The sequence below is a fragment of the Aquarana catesbeiana genome, linkage group LG04 (genome assembly GCF_042186555.1).
Source record: "Aquarana catesbeiana isolate 2022-GZ linkage group LG04, ASM4218655v1, whole genome shotgun sequence".
NCBI classification, from domain to species: Eukaryota; Metazoa; Chordata; class Amphibia; order Anura; family Ranidae; genus Aquarana; species Aquarana catesbeiana.
Genome location: NC_133327.1, coordinates 628,908,347 through 628,929,131, shown reverse-complemented (window position 1 = coordinate 628,929,131; position 20,785 = coordinate 628,908,347). Strand labels below are relative to the sequence as shown.

Genomic DNA, 20,785 nt, shown 5'->3' with positions numbered 1-20,785 from the left:
ACCAATATGCTATCTAAAATGTACCAGAAGATTTTTTTTCTAAGGTCATACAGCCGTTTTATAAATAAGCCCTTAAAGCTGAAATCTGGGCTCAACAAAAATTAAATCTTGGCGTGCTTTGTGCATTTCTCTCAGGTCTGTGCTGTAATCCAGCATGAAACAACTCCTGCACTTTGCCTCTGTTTCCTGTAATAAAGACCGATCACTGCTGCCCTTTCTACTTCTGCTGGGCGACTGGTCTTGTACCCGCCCCCTCCTGTAGTGGGTGCCTCCCACAGCTTTGCTCTCATCACAGGCTATGTGCAGCACAGTAAATACTGTATGTCAACAATGCAAGGTATATATCGGGGTTTACAATGGCATATGCTGCATACAAAGTGGATTTATATCTATAGTGGCTTATGAAGGAAGTTTATATGCCTGGATTCAGCTTTAATCATATTTATTTGTGCTCACACTTAAACACACCTTCAAAAGGTAACAAAAAAAAGCAAAAAGACATGTAAGGTGTAGTGATCATAAAAACCAGCAATCACTTTTCTGCACTGAGCATTCACACCAGTGGATGGTCTCTGATTGGTTTCTATTGGTTACTGCACTAGAACCCCACATTGCTGCTATGAAGACAAAACTCTTCCTAAAAATAAAGGTATTTTTAAATACAGATGTTTACAACAATTGTACCTAGGAATGATGCAAACTGCTCCCTTTTTCTTTAAAGTGAAGTGTCCTTGTCCAAAGCTACAACTAATATGCAGACAACAAAGCACCAACAGGTACATGTACTGGTTTCCAAGACCATCCCTGTGGAGCTTCTTGGAGCCTACAGACCCAAACATGGATTCATGACATCTGCTGAGCCATGATTCAACTGTCAAATGGCAGAGCCGCTAACACCTACCAAAGTCCTAGTACTCAACAACAGAATCACAGAGGATGGCCTTAGTGCTAAGGAAGTTGTGGGTTTTATCAAGACTTTGACAGATGTCAGGGCCCCAGGTTTAGCTTAGGCCTGGGATCCAACAAGGCTCCACGGGGATCATAACAAAGACTAACAGGTTTTTCACATCCCACAAGGTTTGTAACAAAGTACGTTTGTGTCAGGTCTGGTCACATATTAATAAGGTGATTCTGTGGTCAGGCAATCAGCAGCTATCTGATATCAGTCCCTCAAATGCTCTGCAGAGACTACATGTCTAAAGCCTTGGTCACAAGACCTAACTTTGGCCCAATTCCAGATTCCTGGTGTGAAACTCCTAATTATGTCAAGTCAATATAGCAAGCAGGAAGATGGAGGGAGGGGGAGCAGCCACTCCTCTCAATCATTCAGGTGTGAGCGTGAGACACTAAAAGCCAGCCATTCATAGTTGAGTTTGTGTATTCAGCCATTGGGCTGAATAAAAACAATTGAACCGTTCCCCCCATCCACACATTCGATATGGATGCAGGAATCATCCCCAATATGCTCAGCATATTGGTTTTTAATATCTTCTATTCAGGCATGACTGTTGGATGCCCAATGCATTGCATATTCTGATTTTTATATTTCCTGCAGTACCATTGTATAGTCAGATTCCTGATTATCCCCTGAAAGTCACATTGATGGATATGCAGAATAATGGGGAAAATGTACTGACAGTTAAACACGTAACATTCACCCTCACAGAAACATGCAGATTCCATGGCAACATGCCTACAAAATGGACAGGACATTATCTGTACAGATACCAGCACATACTTATGAGAACTGATTGTAAGTGAGAACATTTTTCTATTGTGATAAAACACTGATGAGTGGTATGGGATATCAGTGCGACTTACCTCTGGCTACCTGATTGCGGCAAGCCCTGAGTGACTGGAAAAGGCTGAAGCCATCAATTGTTACAAGAGCAGACGGGTACAGGATGGTCATTTCTTCATGCTTGTTCAAAAAACAAAAACACATCAAGGCAAAGAAAGGAAGACATATAGTAAACGTGACATTATCACACTTTTCAATTAATGTTTAACTCTACAAGAAATTCCTCAAATTCCTACCCTCCTGAACTAACCTGATTCCCACACCCTAGCTTCTTACCTATGTACAAAGCTGCTATTTCGTTTTTTTTTGTCACAAATCCTCTTTGGCAATGGCAAAGAATGTGCATGGAATCCTCATAGGGATGCAGCTTCAGCATCCAAGACAGTCACATACAGTCTATAACAGCTCAGAGCACAGGTGTGGCTGCCGAAGGTAAAGTTAGCATTCTGCAAGATGCGTTCCTCTAATAGAGGTAAGTAAGATGCTGGGTTGGGGACTGTTAGCACAAGTTAGTTGCGAAGGGATGGGTTAGAGGAGTTTCTTGTAAATGTAATTGAAACCGTGGGCTTGGACTACAGAACACTTTGTTCATTATATTATGAAAAGGAGAGGGAATGGTAGTCCAGCAGAATAAAACAGGGCAGAGCTGACAACACCGGGTTGCGATTTCAGTGCAGCTCAGGCACTGTTGTCAGATTAAAAATTTCATGATTAGAACATTTTGCAGTTTAGACACCCATCTTGCCTGGACTAGCAGTAACCAGAAGCTGTGAGAGAAGAACTGCCTCCACTACCTACTACACCGCTAGCACTGGTGGTAGCATCTTTTCCCCCTCCCTACCCAGCGTGGCTGTATACAACATAGTTACATAATTAGTCTGGTTAAAAAAAGACACAAGTCCATCTAGTTCAAACAATAAAGCAATGGCAACGAATTAGGCATTTGCTTTTATTTAATAACATAATTTTACTGCACTAGGTGGATACGCTTCCCTTTCTCTCTTTAATTCCCAAAAACATAACTAAACTAAACCTAGCCCCCAACACCAACTCTAAACAACTAGCAGCAGTAATACATCACAATAATTTATCGCAGCAATAAATACTAGACATGTGCACTGCTGAAAAATTTGTACTTTTCATAAGTTCTTTTGGTAAATTCGAAAAGTTCGTAAATTCAAAAATGTGAAGATTTGGAAATTTCGAAGATTCGGAATTCGAAAATAAGAAAGGAAATCTAAAAACTGAAAAGAACGAAAATCCAAAAATTCAAAATAATAACTAATAGCTAACTATTAAATTATAGGTATTGGAATTTCCTTTCAAATTTGGCTGTTAGTGAACGTAACGAGTACAAAATTATCTGAAGTTACGAATTATCCGAAATAAAGAATGCCGGATCGAAACAAATGGTACGAGACTAAATAAAAATAATAATAGGTTTTATTATTATTGTTATTTATTATTATTAATTTGTTACGGTCCATTCGATTAGATATGGCATTTGTTATTACGGATAATTCCTAACTTTGGATAAATTCGTATTCGTTATGTTCACTAACAGCCATATATGAAAGGAAATTCCAATACCTAGAATTTAATAGTTAGTAAAAGTTGTTATTATTATTAGTTAGTTATTATTTAGATTTTCGAGTTTTCAGGTTTTTGAATTTTCCAATTTTCGTTCTTTTGAATTTTCGGATTTTCATTTCTTCTTTTGGATTTCCGAATTTCGAACCTCTGCATTTCCACATTTTTGAATTACGAATTTCCGAAATTTTGAATTTTCCGATTTTTGAATTTGCGAATTTTCAAATTTCCAAATATTCGTAAAAATTCGTAAATTTGAAAATTTGGATATTTCCGAATTAACGAATTTGGCTAAATTTGTTAAAAAAACTAATTTGGAACTAAACTAATTGCACCTGTCTAATAAATACTATCACAGCGATACTAGTGACGGCAGTGCTAATGAATTGAAAATGTATAAAAAAAAGATTTGACAACTATTTACAAAGCATTACAATACTGGCACTAAAAAATCCCTCACTGATCTCTATTTCAGAAAAGTACACCATCTGCCATTGTAGTACCTGCTCAGTCACTCCCTGGTGCCTGGGTATTTCATAAGTTCTGCATTTTAGCTGCAGGATTGGGTCTTCGTTCAAAAGCTGGGCAAGAAGCAGCACTCCAGTCTGGAAAAAATGAAAGCAGGGAAGTAAACACAGTTTATGTCCAAATGATTTTACCATGTGTGATTCCTGCGCTAGCAAAGACCATGTGACCAATGCCTCAGCACTGGAAGTATAGTTTTTAAAGTTGAACTGAATATATTCCTCAATAACCACAAAGGATATAAATGCACTTTTGTGCATCAACTGCCTTTGCTAACTCAATTTTTACCTTAGTAGTGGTGATCTCTCTGTCCTGAGATAGCCCAAACAGAGAGAAAGGTATGGGAGGGACAGGGCTTCCTGCAAACAACTATAGGGGGTCCCTGAGTTACGAACGCAATAAGGACAGTAGGTTTGTTCGTAAGTGAAATCTGTTCGTAAGTCGGAACACTGCTTGTAAGTGTAACTTCCGCCTGTGCAGGGATATGAGATGTTCCGGCTTCCGCCTGTGCAGGAATGTGGCATGTTCCGGGCGCTTCTGGCCATGCAGTACATGAAGTACTGCAGTGTGGAATGTGGCAAGATAGCTGCTCCGAGGTATCCAGAACCATCGAGGGAGCACAAGCAGCCGGCATTGAGGCCCGTTCGTAAGTAGGAGTCGTTCTTAAGTCGGGGACCCCCTGTATAGGAGAGTGGCAGAGACAAGACCAGTCACTCTGCACAAGGAGAGAGAGCAGAAGTGACCGGTCTTTATTACAGGAAGCTCCTGCACAGATCTTGAAGAAAGACCAAGCACACTTGGAAGCATAACAAGATTCTAATAAGAATACACAGGACTCATATTCAGACAATATTTGCTTATCACAGTTGAAGTTCAGCTTCATGTCTTTGAGAGAAATTTAATAAGCAATGTATAGAAACTGATCTGGCCTAAAACATTTCTAAAGTTAACAATCATGTAGAAGTACAGGCAGCTTGTGGCTTCTGCATGTATCTGTTGGTCTTCCTTTCGATCCGAGTCCTTCTGGAGCCATTGTGGACCCTAGACATGGGCTGTGCATACAGGGATTCCTTGTGTGGCCAAATCAAGATTAAGACTTGGGCAATGATAGTCACACGACTTTAACAAATCATGTAAGAGCAGTTTCAATCTCCCCCTACCATTTAGGGCACTGTAAAAGGTATTTTTTTAATTTTTTTAAATAACAGTCATACTTTACCTGCTTTGTGCAATGGTTTGCACAGAGCAGACCCCGATCCTCCTGTTCTCATGTCCCCCGCTGACACTCCTGGCTCTTCCCCTCTGCTGACTGCCCCCCATAGCAAACTGCTTGCTATGAAAGCACTTATGCAGGCTCGGTCCCAAACCGTACTCTGTTTGTCCATTGACACACACAGGGAGGCTCAGTGCCACCCCCTGCACCCTCCTCACTGGCTGTGATTGACAGCAGCAGGAGCCAATGTGGACCTAGCTTTATACAGGTGGTGTGTTACTGGCCAGATCACCAGGTGAAAACAGAAGGAAAAAAAGCCTAATTAAAGAAAACGAATGCAGCCACCACATCTAATGACCGGTAAGCTGCAATATATTCCATTTTTGATTTTGAGTTTCATATCGCTTTAAACTGCAAGTGTTGGGGTAAGAATGTTACAGTTTACTGGGGATGTTTATTTTATTGTGCTTAAGCTAAAAACATTGAGACATGAATACTACTTTAAGTTTGCTTGTCTGTCTGAGACAGGAAGTAAGTTGACTCTCCCAATGAGAACACAGAAAGCAATCAAAGCACTTTAATAGCAAAGAGAGAAAGAGTTAGAACCCCTGTCAAGTTTCATTTGTTGTCCTTGTTAAGCTCATATCCTGAATTCGAGACACAGGCAACAATAAAAACCCAAAAAGGTTCCAAAATGTTTGCTGGAGATGGATTAAATATAATACCTGTGTCTAAGAAGCTTTTAAAAAATAATAATTAAAAAAAAAAAAAGGTACAAACCTCAGTATAGAACCGTACATAGCCAGATGTGAAGCCTACAACTATACAAGTCCAATCTGGCCTCCCGGTGGAGGTCCTGTAAGAAGCAGACATGAGTCAGTTACTGGAACGGTAATATAAAACAGATAAAACAGATTCAACACATTTAATATGAAAAGAGGAAACCCACTACTGACTTAAAGAGGCTATACATGGGAAGATACTAGCCCACAATAAAGTTATATGGCCAAAAGAAAGTGGACACTCCTCCAGTAAGTGGGCACTCTTCCAAGTTATTGAGTTCAGGTGTTTCCAGTGGAAGATACTGGGAATACTACATCATACAAAGACATTTTAGACAGTCACACTCTTTCAACCTTTTCTGTCCCACCATGAATGTGCCCCTGTGTACAAAACCAGCTCCATAAAGACATGCTTTGATGAGTTTGGTGTGAAGGAACTTGAAGTGCCTGCACAGAGCCCTGACCTGAACCCTACTGAACACCTTTGGGATGAATTGGAACACCCGATTGTGAGGCAGGTCTTCTGATGCAACATCTGTACCTGACCTAACAAATGCTGTTCTGGCTGAATGGGCACAAACCCCCACAGGCACACTCCAAAATTTAGTGCAAAGACTTCCCAAAGGAATGAGGGCCGTTATAGCCACAAGGGGGCAGCAACTCTATATTACAAATTCTTATCCTAGTCTCTTAAAGCAGATTAAACAGCACAGTGTTTGTGCTATGTAATCGGCCCCCCCTCTAAACTGTAAAAAACAAAACAAAACCCTGAATCTGCCACTTCCTGTGTGCCCTCTCTAAAAAGACTACGATAAGCAGGGCTGCTCCACCCTGATCACCGTGGTCAAACTGCGTCCCTCTGTCATATGCTGCCCTGCTCTCCTCTCCCCCCCTCAACCCCTCCTTCCTGCCTGTCAGTGCCCTCTCTGTCTGTCTCTGTACCATCTAGTGCAGGGGTGTCCAACCTGCGGCCCATGGGCCGCATGCAGCCCAAGGCAGCTATGAATGTGGCCCAACACAAAATCATAAACTTACTTAAAAATTTAAATTTTTTAGTAAAAGTGCGTTTAACTGAAGATAAAATTTGACCGTGTCACTTTTCTGGACTTTAATACGTTTTTTATCTTCCCAAAAGAAAAACATCCCACACTTCACAATCACACCTTATTTGTGTCATCAGTTTTTGGCAGCAGATTTGTGTGCAACTATTTTCCTTGTCAAAAGAAGTTTATTGAGTATACAATGTTATAAAGATACATAAAGTAAGTTTACAAGGATCTATAAAGTAAGCTCATTGTTTTACAGTAGGGTTTATATAGGTAAATATCATGAAATTTCAAATATTAAACATTGGGTTCACGTAAACCTAAATTAAAGATATATATCATTTCCTTAGTTACTTTTGTAGGTATTTAAATGATTTATACCTACTATACATATTGTTTACAAGTAGAGTGTATATAGGTCAAATAAATTCTGATAATGAGCTTTAATCGTAAGGTGGAGAAAAGGAAAGAGAAAGAAGAAAAAGGGTTGAAGTGTGCAACTATTTTCAAGGATGAAGCACATAAAGGGCAAAAAGCACACAATCCAAAATATCTGATGAGCACCTTCAGAATTCATTGAGAATTGCTACTACATCCATCAAACCAAATACTGATGCGTTAGTTTAATCACAAACAGTGTCAAATATTGCACTAGTTTTTTTGTTACCCTCTTTTATTTTTATAATGAAAAAAAATCTTTAAAAAGTTTTATTACTCAGATAGGTACATTATCTATATCATTGATCGTTAGCTTGTGATCTGCCCAACTTTTTCTGCTCTCCTTATTGTTAATGTATTTTACAGTATGTGTGGTCCAAGGCAATTCCTCTTCTTCCAATGTGGCTCAGGATAGTCAAAAGGTTGGACACCCCTGATCTAGTGGAGTCATATGCTCCTAATTACGTGGAAGTACTAGGTATTTTCTTCTCTCCCAATCAGCATAACGGAACAAAGAGGCAGTAAAGGAAAAAGGGAGTATGTGGACTGTGAAGGGGGGTATAAAGCAATATTGTTGCTCTGTCCTGCATGGACAAAGCACAGGCTTTTTAAACAATTTGTAACTAGGTACAGCAGTTAATTCAGAGGAACATTGTACATGGGTGTAAAATGAAAAGGAAGACATTAAACAAAAGTTACCTTTTTTGGCTTGCGAGTGGAATGCATAGTGCACTGCTGATAAACTCACTGCAAGGCAACCAACATAGTATGCTGTTAAGTGAATGCTTAAAAGTAATATGCAGTATAATCAGCTGACATTTATAATCCTATAAGTCAATATGGGCAGCAGGTTTAGTGGTTAGCACTTCTGCCTTGCAGTACTGAGGTCCCTGGTTTAAATCCCGGTCAGGACACTATCTGCATGAGGTTTACATGTTCTTCCTGTGCTTGCGTGGATTTCTTCCAGTTACTCCTTTTTCCTCCCACACTCCAAATACATGCTGGTAGGGTATTCAGATCCAATCTGTGTGTGCGTGTATGTATGCATGCAAGACAGGGAACTTAGGCTGTAAGCAAACGGAGGGCAGGGACTGATGTAATTGTACAGTATGTAAAGAGCTGCATAAATTGTCAGCTCTATATATATATATATATATATATATATACACATGTCTGATAAATAAAAAATATTTAATAGAATACAGCACAGGAACAGGGAGATTAAGATGAATATTTTATGTCAGCATATGCTGCTTCACTTCAAAAACACAGTACAATAGGTATGGTGGTTATGGCGCATTCATCTTTATGTGAAGTTATTGCGCAGGAGCTGCTGGTGTCAGACAAGATTTCTGCACTGAAGCTGTGAACACTGGAACCCGACATGTGTGTATGTATGGGGATAAGGGGAGGGTGTCGCTTGGAATAGGTTGAAGGGTACGGTAAGAAGGTTTTTAGGATATCATAAGGTAAACCTGTCTTAAGAGGTTCGGCTTAGAACATGGATAGGAGGCAGCATTTTTGTGTCGCCTCTGGGAACCATTTTGAGGCTACTACAATAAGACGTGATTTTGTACATTATGTTGATTGAGCACAACATACCTATCTTCAGCATTCAGAGAACCGCTCCAGACCACTTCATACTGTATCTCTTCTTTTCCCTTCCCATCTGCTTTCCACTTGGCTAAAAATCCAAGCAAAAGGAACGTCACAGTCTGATAGACCAACACTTGATTTAAAACTGCCACACCAGATGAGTCACATACAGTGCCTTGCAAAAGTATTCACCCCCCTTGGCATTTTTCGTGTTTTGTTGCCTCACAACCTGGAATTAACATGGATTGTTTGAGGATTTGCATCATTTAATTTACAGAGCATGCCCACAACTTTGAAGATGTTTTTTTTTTTTTTTATTGTGAAGCAAACAAATAGGAGAAAATAACAGAAAAAGTCAACTATTCACCCCCCTAAAGTCAATACTTTGTAGAGCCACCTTTTGAAGCTATCACAGCTCCAAGCCGCTTTGGATAAGTCTCTATGAGCTTGCCACATCTTACCACTGGGTCTTTTGCCCATTCCTCCTTGCAAAACTGCTCCAGCTCCTTCAAGTTGGATGGTTTGCACTTGTGAACAGCAATCTAAGTCTGACCACAGATTTTCTATTGGATTGAGGTCTGAGCTTTGACTAGGCCATTCCAACACATTTACATGTTTCCCCTTAAACCACTCAAGTGTTGCTTTAGCAGTGTGTTTGGGGTCATTGTCCTGCTGGAAGGTGAACCTCCATCCTAGCCTCAAATCACACACAGAGTGGTACAGGTTTTGCTCAAGAATATCCCTGTATTTAGCACCATCCATCTTTCCCTCAACTCTGACCAGTTTCCCAGTCCTGACTGCTGAAAAACATCCCCACAGCATGATGCTGCCACCACCATGTTTCACTGTGGGGATGGTGTTCTTTGGGTGATGTGATGTGTTGGGTTTGCGCCAGACATAGCGCTTTCTTTGATGGACAAAAAGTTCAATTGTAGTCCTATCAGACCAGAGCACCTTCTTCTATACATTTTGGGAGTCTCCCACATGCCTTTTCGCAAACCCAAAACATGCAGTTTTGTTTTTTGCTGAAAGTAATGGTTTTCTTCTGGCCACGCTGTCATAAAGCCCAACTCTACGGAGCGTATAGCTTTTTGTCATCCTATGTACAGATACTTCAGTCTCTACTGTGGAACTCTGCAGCTCCTCCAGGGTTACCTTAGGTATCTGTGCTGCCTCTCTGATTAATGCCCTCCTTGCCCAGTCTGTGAGTCTTGGTGTGCGGCCCTCTCTCGGCAGGTTTGCCGTTGTGTCCTCGCTCTTTCCATTTGGTTATAATAGATTTGATGGTGCTCCTAGGGATCATCAAAGATTTGGATATTTTTTTTAATAACCTTTTTTTTGTACTTCTCAACAACATTGTCCCTTATTTGTTTGGAGAGTTCCTTGGTCTTCATGGCAGTGTTTGGTTAGTGGTGCCTCTGGCTTAGGTGTTGCAGCCTCTGGGGCCTTTGAAAAAGGTGTGGATATGTAAAAGACAGATCATGTGGCACTTAGATTGCACACAGGTGGTCATCATTTCACTAATTATGTGACTTCTGAAGGTAATTGGTTGCATCAGAGCTTTTTATGGGCTTCATAACAAAGGGAGTGGATACATACGCACATGCCAAATTATCAGTTTTTTATATATATATATATATATATATATATATATATATATATATATATATATATATATATATATATATATATATTTTTTTTTTTTTTTTTTTTTTTCTAATTTTACTTCACCAGCTTAAGACTATTGTGTTCTGATCCATCACATATAATTCAAATTTAAAAAAATTGAACTAAAGGCTGTAATGTAACAAAATAGGTAAAAAGCCAAGGGGGTGAATACATTTGCAAAGCACTGTATAATAATATTATAATTTCTGGGATTCATCAGCAAGAAAAATAAGTTCACAATAATATGAGCTTCAGCCCGGGTTCGCATTGTAGCGATGTAAAGGCATGCATGTGATTCGCACCCGCACTGCCGTGCCGATCACATGCAATGTCTGTGCAGTGCGAGTTCAGCCATACGATTTGCATTAAAAAAAGGTGCAGGGACTTTTTTCCCCCCGCACTGGAATCAGATCGCAGGGGTGTTCTCACCCATGCGATCTGATTCCTGTCCGAATCCACAGTTCGCACTGCGATCTGTGAACCGATCTGGGAGTTTCATTAATATTATATTGACAGCCGCATCGGTTCACAGAAGGCAGTGTGAACTGCCTGCGGGAAAGATGCAATGCGGGGACCGGTGCTGTAATCTCGCTGGTTCCCGCATCGCTACAGTGTGAACCCAGGCTCAAGGAGCTCACCTCGTGTTCCAGAGTGCCCCCTTTTGGTATTAGAAGAATCCTAAAACTATCCTCCTTCTGGAGGATCACTGTATTCTCAAACACGCAAGATAGTCATCAAGGGTCATATATTTTTTTAAAAAATTATTGAATATTGTATTGCTTGTAGCCTAAATACTGAAATGTGTAACTTTTAGAAATGTCAGTAAAAAAGTGTCTGTGCCAGTAAATTTTGGGTGTCGTGTCAGTAAATTTCAATCTGGTAGGTTGGCAACACTGCGTTAAAGATACGTCGGATACAATGTAATACTGCAAGTGGTATGAAACATAGCATTATCCTAGCAAACGTTTATGCGATCAGACAAATACAGCTCAGTACATGTTAAAGATTATATAAAAAAAAAAAAAAAAAAGAATAAAAGCAATAAAACAAAAATGTAGTACACACAGGGGTTCATTTACTAATACTGGAAAGTGCAAAATCTGGTGCAGCTCTGCATATAAACCAATCAGCTTCCAATTTTTTTTTTCAGTCAAAGCCTAAATTAAACAAGCTAAAGTTAGAAGCCGATTGGCTACCATGCACAGCTGCACCAGATTTTGTACTCTGCAGTTTTAGTAAATCTAACCCATTGTGTTGTCATTTCAACTTCTCATAAAGACTTGTTTCAGTAAGAGGTGTGTGGGTGTACTTGTGCATTTCTTTTTTCCCTTCTAGAGTGGTGATTCAAAGGGGTGCTGGACTACTGAACACCACCCCCCCTTTTCAAATCATGGCTCAAACACCTGCTTTTACTCCCCCCCAGGTCAAATCGGATGACAAATCGTACCCTATTGTTGTCAATGGACTGTTCAAATTGGTGCAACCCCGACTTTGCAGTGGGGCATAGATTTGAAAAACTAGTACCTGCACTACTTTTGCCGATTTCAGGTGCGACTTGCATAGACATCTGTGCATGAAGTTGCACAGATGTCAGCCAAGTCACACTGACATGCAGCTTTGAAATCGTTTAACATGAACCTAAACTTAGGGAGAAACAGAATAGAAAAAGGAAAAAAAATCTATAAAGAGTCTTTACAAAGAGTTAGAAGTGTTGTAGAAGCGATAGTATCGGCTGAAGCTGAAAACACAAATCTTGAAGAATTCTTTATAAAATGAGATGAATATCTTACGTGCTAAGAACACCGCTTTCTGCTCATGGGCGATCACCATGAGGTCATTGGTGGGTGATAGGGACAAGACGCAGTCCTGCAGCCAGTAGACGGAGGGGGCTTTGTTGGGGACCTCCTCTTCTGCCTGTGTATAATAAGATACAAATGTTCATGTTGCTGCCATCTCAACAAAGAACTGCTCCACTGATGAACAGTTTATGAACACTAAACATTATGTCTGTAAGTATCCTAAAATAGAATTCTGGGATAGATCTAACTAATCTTAAAACTGCTCCTTCCCCCTCATAACACCGATAATAACTAACCTGTGCAAGGAAGATGTATATACTTGCCTATTTTCAGGCCACTCCAGTCCAGTCATATGATCTCCCATGTGTCAGCTAGTGGCAGCTACAGGGGACAGGATAGAATTCTCAACAATGGCTGGAATGCCTGGGAGCAGTGACATCACGCATTGGCTTACTATGATCCATTCACTGTCGGCGCTTCCTCATCTCCCCTGAAGCTGCCACTAGCTGATACAGGGGAGCCGGATCATGTGTCCAGACCAGAGCAGTATGAAAATAGGTAAGTATACAGATTCTTCTTCCAGAGGTTAGTTAGTATGGATGTTAGGAGGGGCAGGGATCAGTTTTAAGATTAGTTAGGGTTATATCGGAATGCCACTTTAACCAGTTCAGCACTCATACCTGTAAACTCACATGGAACAGAGTATAAAGTTTCATCTGTGCTATGGGCCTGTTTTTTTGGCAATAACTTTGTCATTACTTAAGATAAAGTAGTCCATAAGGCTTCTTCTGGTGATTTTGCAAAAATGATTTTATTTATTTTCCGATCAGATAGAGGTAGTAAGGTTATTCTTCCCATTGGATACACAGACAGCAATAAAAACCTGACAGGGGTTCAAACCATTCTCCGCACCATCCCAAACTAAAAAAAAAAAAGTTTACTTTAAAAGAAACCTGTACTGAGGAACACATGGGCTGCAATTACCGTCCTCCCACTGAATATGCAAGTTCTCTTGCTGTTGAACAACTTTGAAAATATTGTAAACAGAGGATAATCAGCAGAGCCAGAACACTAGAATTTTCAGAAGAAAGTCAGCAATGGCATCTTCTGTATTTCTCTCATCACAAACTTTCTTTAAAGTGAACCTGTCAGCAATTTTGGTATTAGAAAAATAAATGCCCTGACTAAGAGCAGTGCTATTATCCTTGTTAGCCTATTGAGTGCAATTCCTGGTTCCGCTTTACTAAAAGGTTTGACTTCCCCAATGCGGGGGGATAAGTCATCCACTGCAACACACATTTTATATTGCGGGACGCTGTAACACAGCTACATTCAGGACATGTGTGGAGGAGCCATTCAAAATATATGGAACCACGTGCACTAAACCATGAATGGTAAGCTAGCAAACATTGGGATAAAGCACGTGCCTTACCGCATGTTACCATAACATGGTACTGTGAGCAAGCATTTAAAGTGTATGCATGGGTTAAATAAAATGTAAAGTAAAACTAACATTCTGTACATCTCTGCAATTTATGCATATTACTGTCTTGTATCTTTAAAGGAAATCTATGATCACAACATACACTTTTATTTTCATTTTATTTTTATTTTTTGAATTTTATAACATCAGCATTGTAATAACAATACAAACAGAAGTTATTATTGACAATCCAATATAAGCCTACTTGAAAAATCTCCTTTAAAATGTTACTAAACCTAAAAACGTTTTTTTACCTTACTGCATGGTTTGCATTAAAAGGTAAAACATGTTTTCAGTTTCCCTGTGCCCCTCTTCCCCAGTGTGAAGTGTAAAGCCGCGCACACACGAGCGGAATGTCCGACAGAAAAAGTCCGACGGAAGCTTTTCTTCGTCTATTCCGATCGTACGTGTGCCTCATCGGACTTTTTTATTCGAAAATTCTGACGGACCTAGAAATAGAACATGTTGTAAATATTTCTGACGGAACCAATTCCTATCGGGAAGACCGCTCGTCTGTATGCTGTTCCAAAGGACCAAAAACGACGTATGCTCTGAAGCAAGTACGAGACGGAAGCTATTGGCTACTGGCTATTGAACTTCCTTTTTCTAGTTCCGTCGTACGTGTTGTACGTCACCGCATTCTGGATAGTCGGACTTTGGTTTGACCGTGTGAAGGCAAGACCGCTTGATTGTAATTCCATCGGAGTTCCGTCGGAGAAACCTTCTGAGATTATTCCGACGGCAAAACCGGTCGTGTGTAAGCGGCATAGGAGAGGGGAGAACAGATCAGCGCTGTGCGTGGCTGCATCTATTCTCCCCTTACTTCCTCTTCACACAGCATTCGAGAAGTAGCAGGAGCCATTGGCTCTTGCTGCTGTCAATCAAATGCAGTTAAGAGGAAGTTGGGGGCTGGCCTAAGTACCACTGTGTAAGTCTATGGAGCGCGGCTCCATAGATACACAGGTTGGGAGTACACAGGCCACACTTCTCCTCATAGCAAGTGGCTGGCTATAGTGGACGTATGAGGAGGAAGAGGAGCCAAGATCGCCGCCGGGGAACCCAGAAGAGAAGAGGAGGATTGGGGCCACTCTGTGCAATACCACTGCACAGAGCAGGTAAGTATAACATTTTTGTTATTTTAATGTAAAAAAAAAAAAAAAAAAAATCGATGTTGAATGGAGGGGGTGGGACATAATAAGGGAGGAGAGGGTATAACTTCAATGATTAAAGTTTGGGTTTGATAATCCCTTATGTTAAGAAATTTGCTCAAAAGGAAAATATTATGTTTTACCATGTTTTTACACATATATATATATATATATATATATATATATATATATATATATATATATATATATATGATATGCAAGTTATGAACATTATCAGATATTGATGTACCGATTCCTACACTTTGTTAAAAATCTAAAAAATGATTGGAAAAAAAAGAAGGACTTTAGTAACACTTTAATGTTTTGAGTTCTGCCTGCCTGTCACTTTCCATAACTTTATGGATTCCCTGCATGCTTTGCAGCTTCTCCTCTGATGTTTTCTTTCAAGGACTACATATCCAATGGTACCTTGCTTCTTGCAAGCTGTGATCCCTGTACTGACTCTGCCTCATGAAACTCCTCCCCTCAGGACATCTGTAGTTCAGAATGCAGGCCCTGTGAAATGTGTGACACAGCAGTGCCTAATCACAGCGCACAGTGTCTAAGTGTCAGATTTGAAAGTGGTTGAAAAGGCTGTTTTTTTTAACCTTAGGGCAGTCTCTGCATTAAGGTGAAGAAATATTTAGGTGCAGCTCCCCCAAGCCCCCCTAAATACTTAACTGAGTCAGATCTTAGTCCAGCGCTGTGCACAAGAACAGCAGCGCTGCTCTCTCTTTTTCCCTCCTCACTGGACTCCGTGAGAGCAGTGGGAGCTATTGGTTGTCCCATAGGTTGGTCCCATGCTACTGCCAAAAGGAATTTAAAATGCCAATAGCAATATGGAGTGGTCGATTAATATCGCTTATACAGTTGTGCTCATAAGTTTGCATACCCTGGCAGAATTTATGATTTCTTGGCCATTTTTCCGAGAATATGAATGATAACATAAAAACTTTTCTTTAACTCATGGTTAGTGTTTGGCTGAACAAGACAAGGAATTGGACGCACACTGGAACTCCAAATTATCTCGATATCATCTTTATTGTCAAAAAGGGTAAGACAGATACAGGCAATGGTAGACATTTCACAAGCGACTTGTGAAACGTCTTGTTTGGCTTCCACGGTGGTGAGCCGAGGTCTGCACCTGTGATCCATCCTGCACCTGACTTTGCCTGGAGCGGTGTGCTTCTCTCTGTTCTTTGTAGTGTTTGGCTGAAGCCATTTATTATCAACTAACTGTGTTTACTCTTTTTTAAATCATAATGACAACAGAAACTACCCACATGACCCTGATCAAAAGTTGACATACCCCAGTTCTTAATACCGTGTATTGCCCCCTTTAACATCAATGACAGCTTGAAGTCTTTTGTGGTATTTGTGGATGAGGCTCTTTATCCTCTCAGATGGTGCCTCCATATTGTGCATCTTTAAACAGCCACACTACATGTTTTAAGAGAGTCCTGTATTTCACCTGAAGTTATTTGTGGGTTTTTCTTTGCATGCGAACAATTTTCCTGGCAGTGGCTGAAATTTTAGTTGGTGTACCTGACCGTGGTTTGGTTTCAACAGAACCCCTAATTTTCCACTTCTTGATTAGAGTTTGAACACTGCTGATTGGCATTTTCAATTCCTTGGATATCTTTTAATATCCCTTTCCTGTTTTATACAGTTCAACTACATTTTTCCGCAGATACTTTGACAATTCTTTTGCTTCCCCATGACTCAGAATCCAGAAACGTCAGTGCAGCACTGGATGAAAGATGCAAGGGTCTGTCAGGAGTCCAGAAACTCATCAACCTTTTATACACACACACTAAATTACAAGCAAGCAGATCACAGGTGAGGATGGTTACCTTTAGTAGCCATTCTAACCCCTTTGTGTCAACTTGTGTGCATGTTATCAGGCCAAAATTTACCAGAATATGTAAACTTTTGATCAAGGTCATTTGGGTAGTTTCCGTTTTCATTATGATTTAAAAGAGTAAACACAGTTGATTTATAATAAATGGCTTCAGCCAAACACCAACCATGAGTGAAAGAAAAGTTTTGTGTTATCATTCATATTCTCTAAAAAATGGCCAAGAAATCATAAATTTCATAAATAAAAGCCAGGGTATGTAAATTTATGAGCACAACTCTATGTGGATTGGTCCTCCTTGCAGTCCGTGAGAAGATCCTTTAATGGATTTTGAATAATATTCAACTATATACCAGTCCTGGAATATATTCGAAGGGATCCTTTTGGGAATCCTGAAGAACATCAAGTTATATATGATATGGAGTAGAAGTTTTATGTTTTTGATCTGGTTTATGTAGACTGTGCCGCCCACTAGGGCACACACACACCCACCTAACACAATGGACACAAACCATCACTCACTCCAATGCCAACACTGTTGACCTTGTATTCTCCAACCTCTGCACTCCCTGCAACGGCCAGTACTCCATACTCATAGTCATACTCTTAGACCTTTCTGCTGCCTTTGACACATTTGACCACCCACTCCTCCTTAATAAACTCCACTCCCATAGCCTCTGTGAATCTGCCCTTTCCTGGTTTTCTTCTTACCCATCTCAGCGCACTTTGTACGTGACACTGTACAGTGTTGTACGTGACACTGTACAGTGTCACGTACAACAGAATCCCCTCCACTCCTTTTGCGCTTTCTGTTGGGGTACCCCAAGGCTCTGTCCTTGGGCCCCTCCTATTTTCTCTCTATACCTCTTCCCTGGGCCAGTTGATAACCCCCATGGCTTCCAATACCACCTCTATGCTGATGACACCAAGATCCATCTCTCAACTCCTCAACTCACAGCCTCAATCTCCCCACGCATCACAAACTTACTGAGCGACTTATCAGTATGGATGTCACACCACCTCCTCAAACTCAATCTTTCTAAAACGAAGCTTGTAATATTCCTGATCCCCCCCCCCCCACGACTTTTCCATTGAGATCAACGGCACAACCATTGGTCCCTCCACACATCCCAGGGTGCTGGGTGTAAACCTAGAATCTGACCTCCCATTCAGCCCGCCCCCCCATCCAATAACTAGCTAAATCTTGGCGCCTTAACCTCTGCAACATCTCTAGAATTTGCCCCTTCCTAACTAAGGACACCACAAGACAACTTATTCGCTCCTTGGTTATTTCCCGCCTTGACTAATGCAACACCCTCCTCACTGGCCTACCTTAACGCAGGCTATCCCCCTTCAGTCTATCATGAATGCTGCTGCCAGACTAATACACCTTACTAACTGATCCGTGACTGCTGCCCATCTCTACCAATCTCTTCACTGGCTTCCCCTACCCTATGGTATAAAATTCAATATACTAACCACAACATACAAGGCCATCCACAACATCGCCCCCGGCTATATCACCAACCTCATCTGCAGATATCGCCCAAATCGTCCTCTCCGCTCCTCCCAGGACCTCCTGCTCTCTAGCTCCCTTGTTACCTCATCCCATGCTCGCCTACAGGACTCCAGAGCCTTTCCCATCCTCTGGAATTCCCTGCCCCAGTATGTCTGGTCAGCTCCTAACCTGTCCGCCTTGAAAACTCACTTATTCAGGTAAGCCTACCCCACCTCCACTTAAAAAAATTGTACTTGAGTCCCCTCCATCAGATCATCCCCTGCAGCCATTACCTTTTGTACCACCTCCCCTCCCTTTAGACCGTGAGCTCCATGAGCAAGGCCCTCCTATTCCTTCCGTACTGAACTGTATTGTAATTGTACCGTCCCCCTTTTTATTGGAAAGCCCTGCGTAAACTTTTGGCGCTATATAAATGCTGTATAATAATAAACACTTGCAAATACATTTTTTCTTTGCTTCCCCCTTTTTTGGGGGGGGGGGGGGTGCTTATACTCTACATATATATTTTCCTGTAGCTGCCATGGTTGTGTTTTTAAAATTACTGGCCAATTAGGATTTGATTTTTTTAGTTGGATAGTGGGTTTTGCATTTTCTAGAATATTAGTGTTTTATAGTCATTTTCTTTATTGTTACATGTATCCAACTACTTTACCAGGTCCCCCCATATAATATACAATTATCTAGGGATGCATTGCACATTTTTATTTTATATTGAGGTTAAACTCTGTCTGGTTATTATTCCTCTTTTCATATAGATGTCATCATACACACACACAGCGGCTTGGGATTGGGCCCGGACAAAGTGGCTTGGGATTGGGCCCGGACAAGTACCCCCCTAGCAAGTGGCTTGCTGGGGGGGTACTTGAAAAGGGGAGGGGCCAGGGGTGCCTATGGGGGACCCAAGAAAAGGAGGAGGATTGGGGCTGCTCTGTGCAAAACCATTGCACAGAGCTGGTAAGTATGAGCAACATTTTTGACCATAGATACATGTTTAAGAATTCTGCATGTACACAAAAACTATTTATTTGCCATAAAAACGAGTGAACTCTTAACATTCTCTTTAACCTGACAATTTTGCTTATGCTGCACTGAAATCCCAAACAGTGTTGTCAACCCTATCCTTGCTGAACTACAGTAATCCTCCCCCTCTCCTCATCACTGTAAGAGGTGTAGGGGTAGAAAGGAGAAGTCAGGTAGGACTGACAACACTGTATTTCAGTGTAGCAGAGGCCACATTGTCAGTTCAAACAGGAAGTTGGGAGCTATATTTCTGGCAGATCTAGGTATTTTTCTGTACTTGCATATCTTGTGTTGCAGGGATGTTGCATATGTTTTTTTTTGTGTTTTTTTTTTTCACTTAGCCCAGTTATATACTTTAAATTATACATACAAGAAAGTTATATCACACATTATACACCGATCCCAGAATGCAAATAAATTAGGATTGTGCCCCCACCAGGCTGGTACAGTGCCTGCTGAGCCAAAATAACTGGTGTAAAATATAATTGCAGGTTTCATTATACAGAGAATATGACAGCGGGAAATCCAGGTCAAATGTTCTCATCAGGCCCTGTGTGGGCAGCAGCTGTCTCTAGCTGCCAGCTGTGCAGCGCCCGTCACATGAGAAGTCATACAGGGAGAAGCCGGGCATGGTGCCAGCAAGGAATACAGTACATTAAACAATGGCCAGCGCAGAGATGATGTCATGATTATGCATTTGTTTCCCTTTCTTCAACTCGCTATGAAAAAGGATTATGAAACCTGGAAGAAAAGTGTCAGCCAATCAAATGTTTTCATTTCTTGTGCCAAAAAAAAAAAAAAAAAATTTACCCCTGATCAGATGCTAAAGGCAACCCAGTGCTATGCACCATATGCAACTTAATCTGGCCATAGACGGGTCAGTATTGTCCCAAAATGAAAGGTGGAGGGGCATTTTTGATGAGTTATATAGGTAAGCACCACACGTTTGATGTTGATTTATACAGCATATTGCATAGATGATGCAAATTTTATTTATATATATATATATATATATATATATATATATATATATACACATACACATACACACACACATACAGTATATATATATATATATATATATATATATACACACACATACACACACAAAGACTCTTATCACACTATATGCTAGGTACATACATTAGAGCAGTACTCAAACCCCCCCCCCCCCCCCCCCAACTACCTTTAGTGCCTTTCAAAGCACATACTAGCCTGCAAAGCGAATCCAGCGCTGTCCCACTGCAGTCCACTGTTTGGGTGCCACACACAGGGTCTCACACCACTATCTTGGTCCTC

The 20,785-nt window shown here is 40.8% G+C and overlaps 1 protein-coding gene across 1 annotated transcript in view; it reads right to left on the bottom strand.

Moving 5' to 3' along the window:
* The window catches only part of RAB3GAP2 (RAB3 GTPase activating non-catalytic protein subunit 2), a 111,211-nt gene that overhangs the window by 60,487 nt on the left and 29,939 nt on the right, over positions 1-20,785 (bottom strand). The window contains exons 3-8 of the mRNA XM_073628357.1: positions 12,450-12,573; positions 8,998-9,079; positions 8,095-8,142; positions 5,910-5,985; positions 3,895-3,996; positions 1,822-1,921 (exon numbers count right to left, since the gene is read on the bottom strand). Coding sequence (XP_073484458.1) covers positions 1,822-1,921; positions 3,895-3,996; positions 5,910-5,985; positions 8,095-8,142; positions 8,998-9,079; positions 12,450-12,573 — 532 coding nt within the window. The remainder of the gene's footprint in view (positions 1-1,821; positions 1,922-3,894; positions 3,997-5,909; positions 5,986-8,094; positions 8,143-8,997; positions 9,080-12,449; positions 12,574-20,785) is intronic.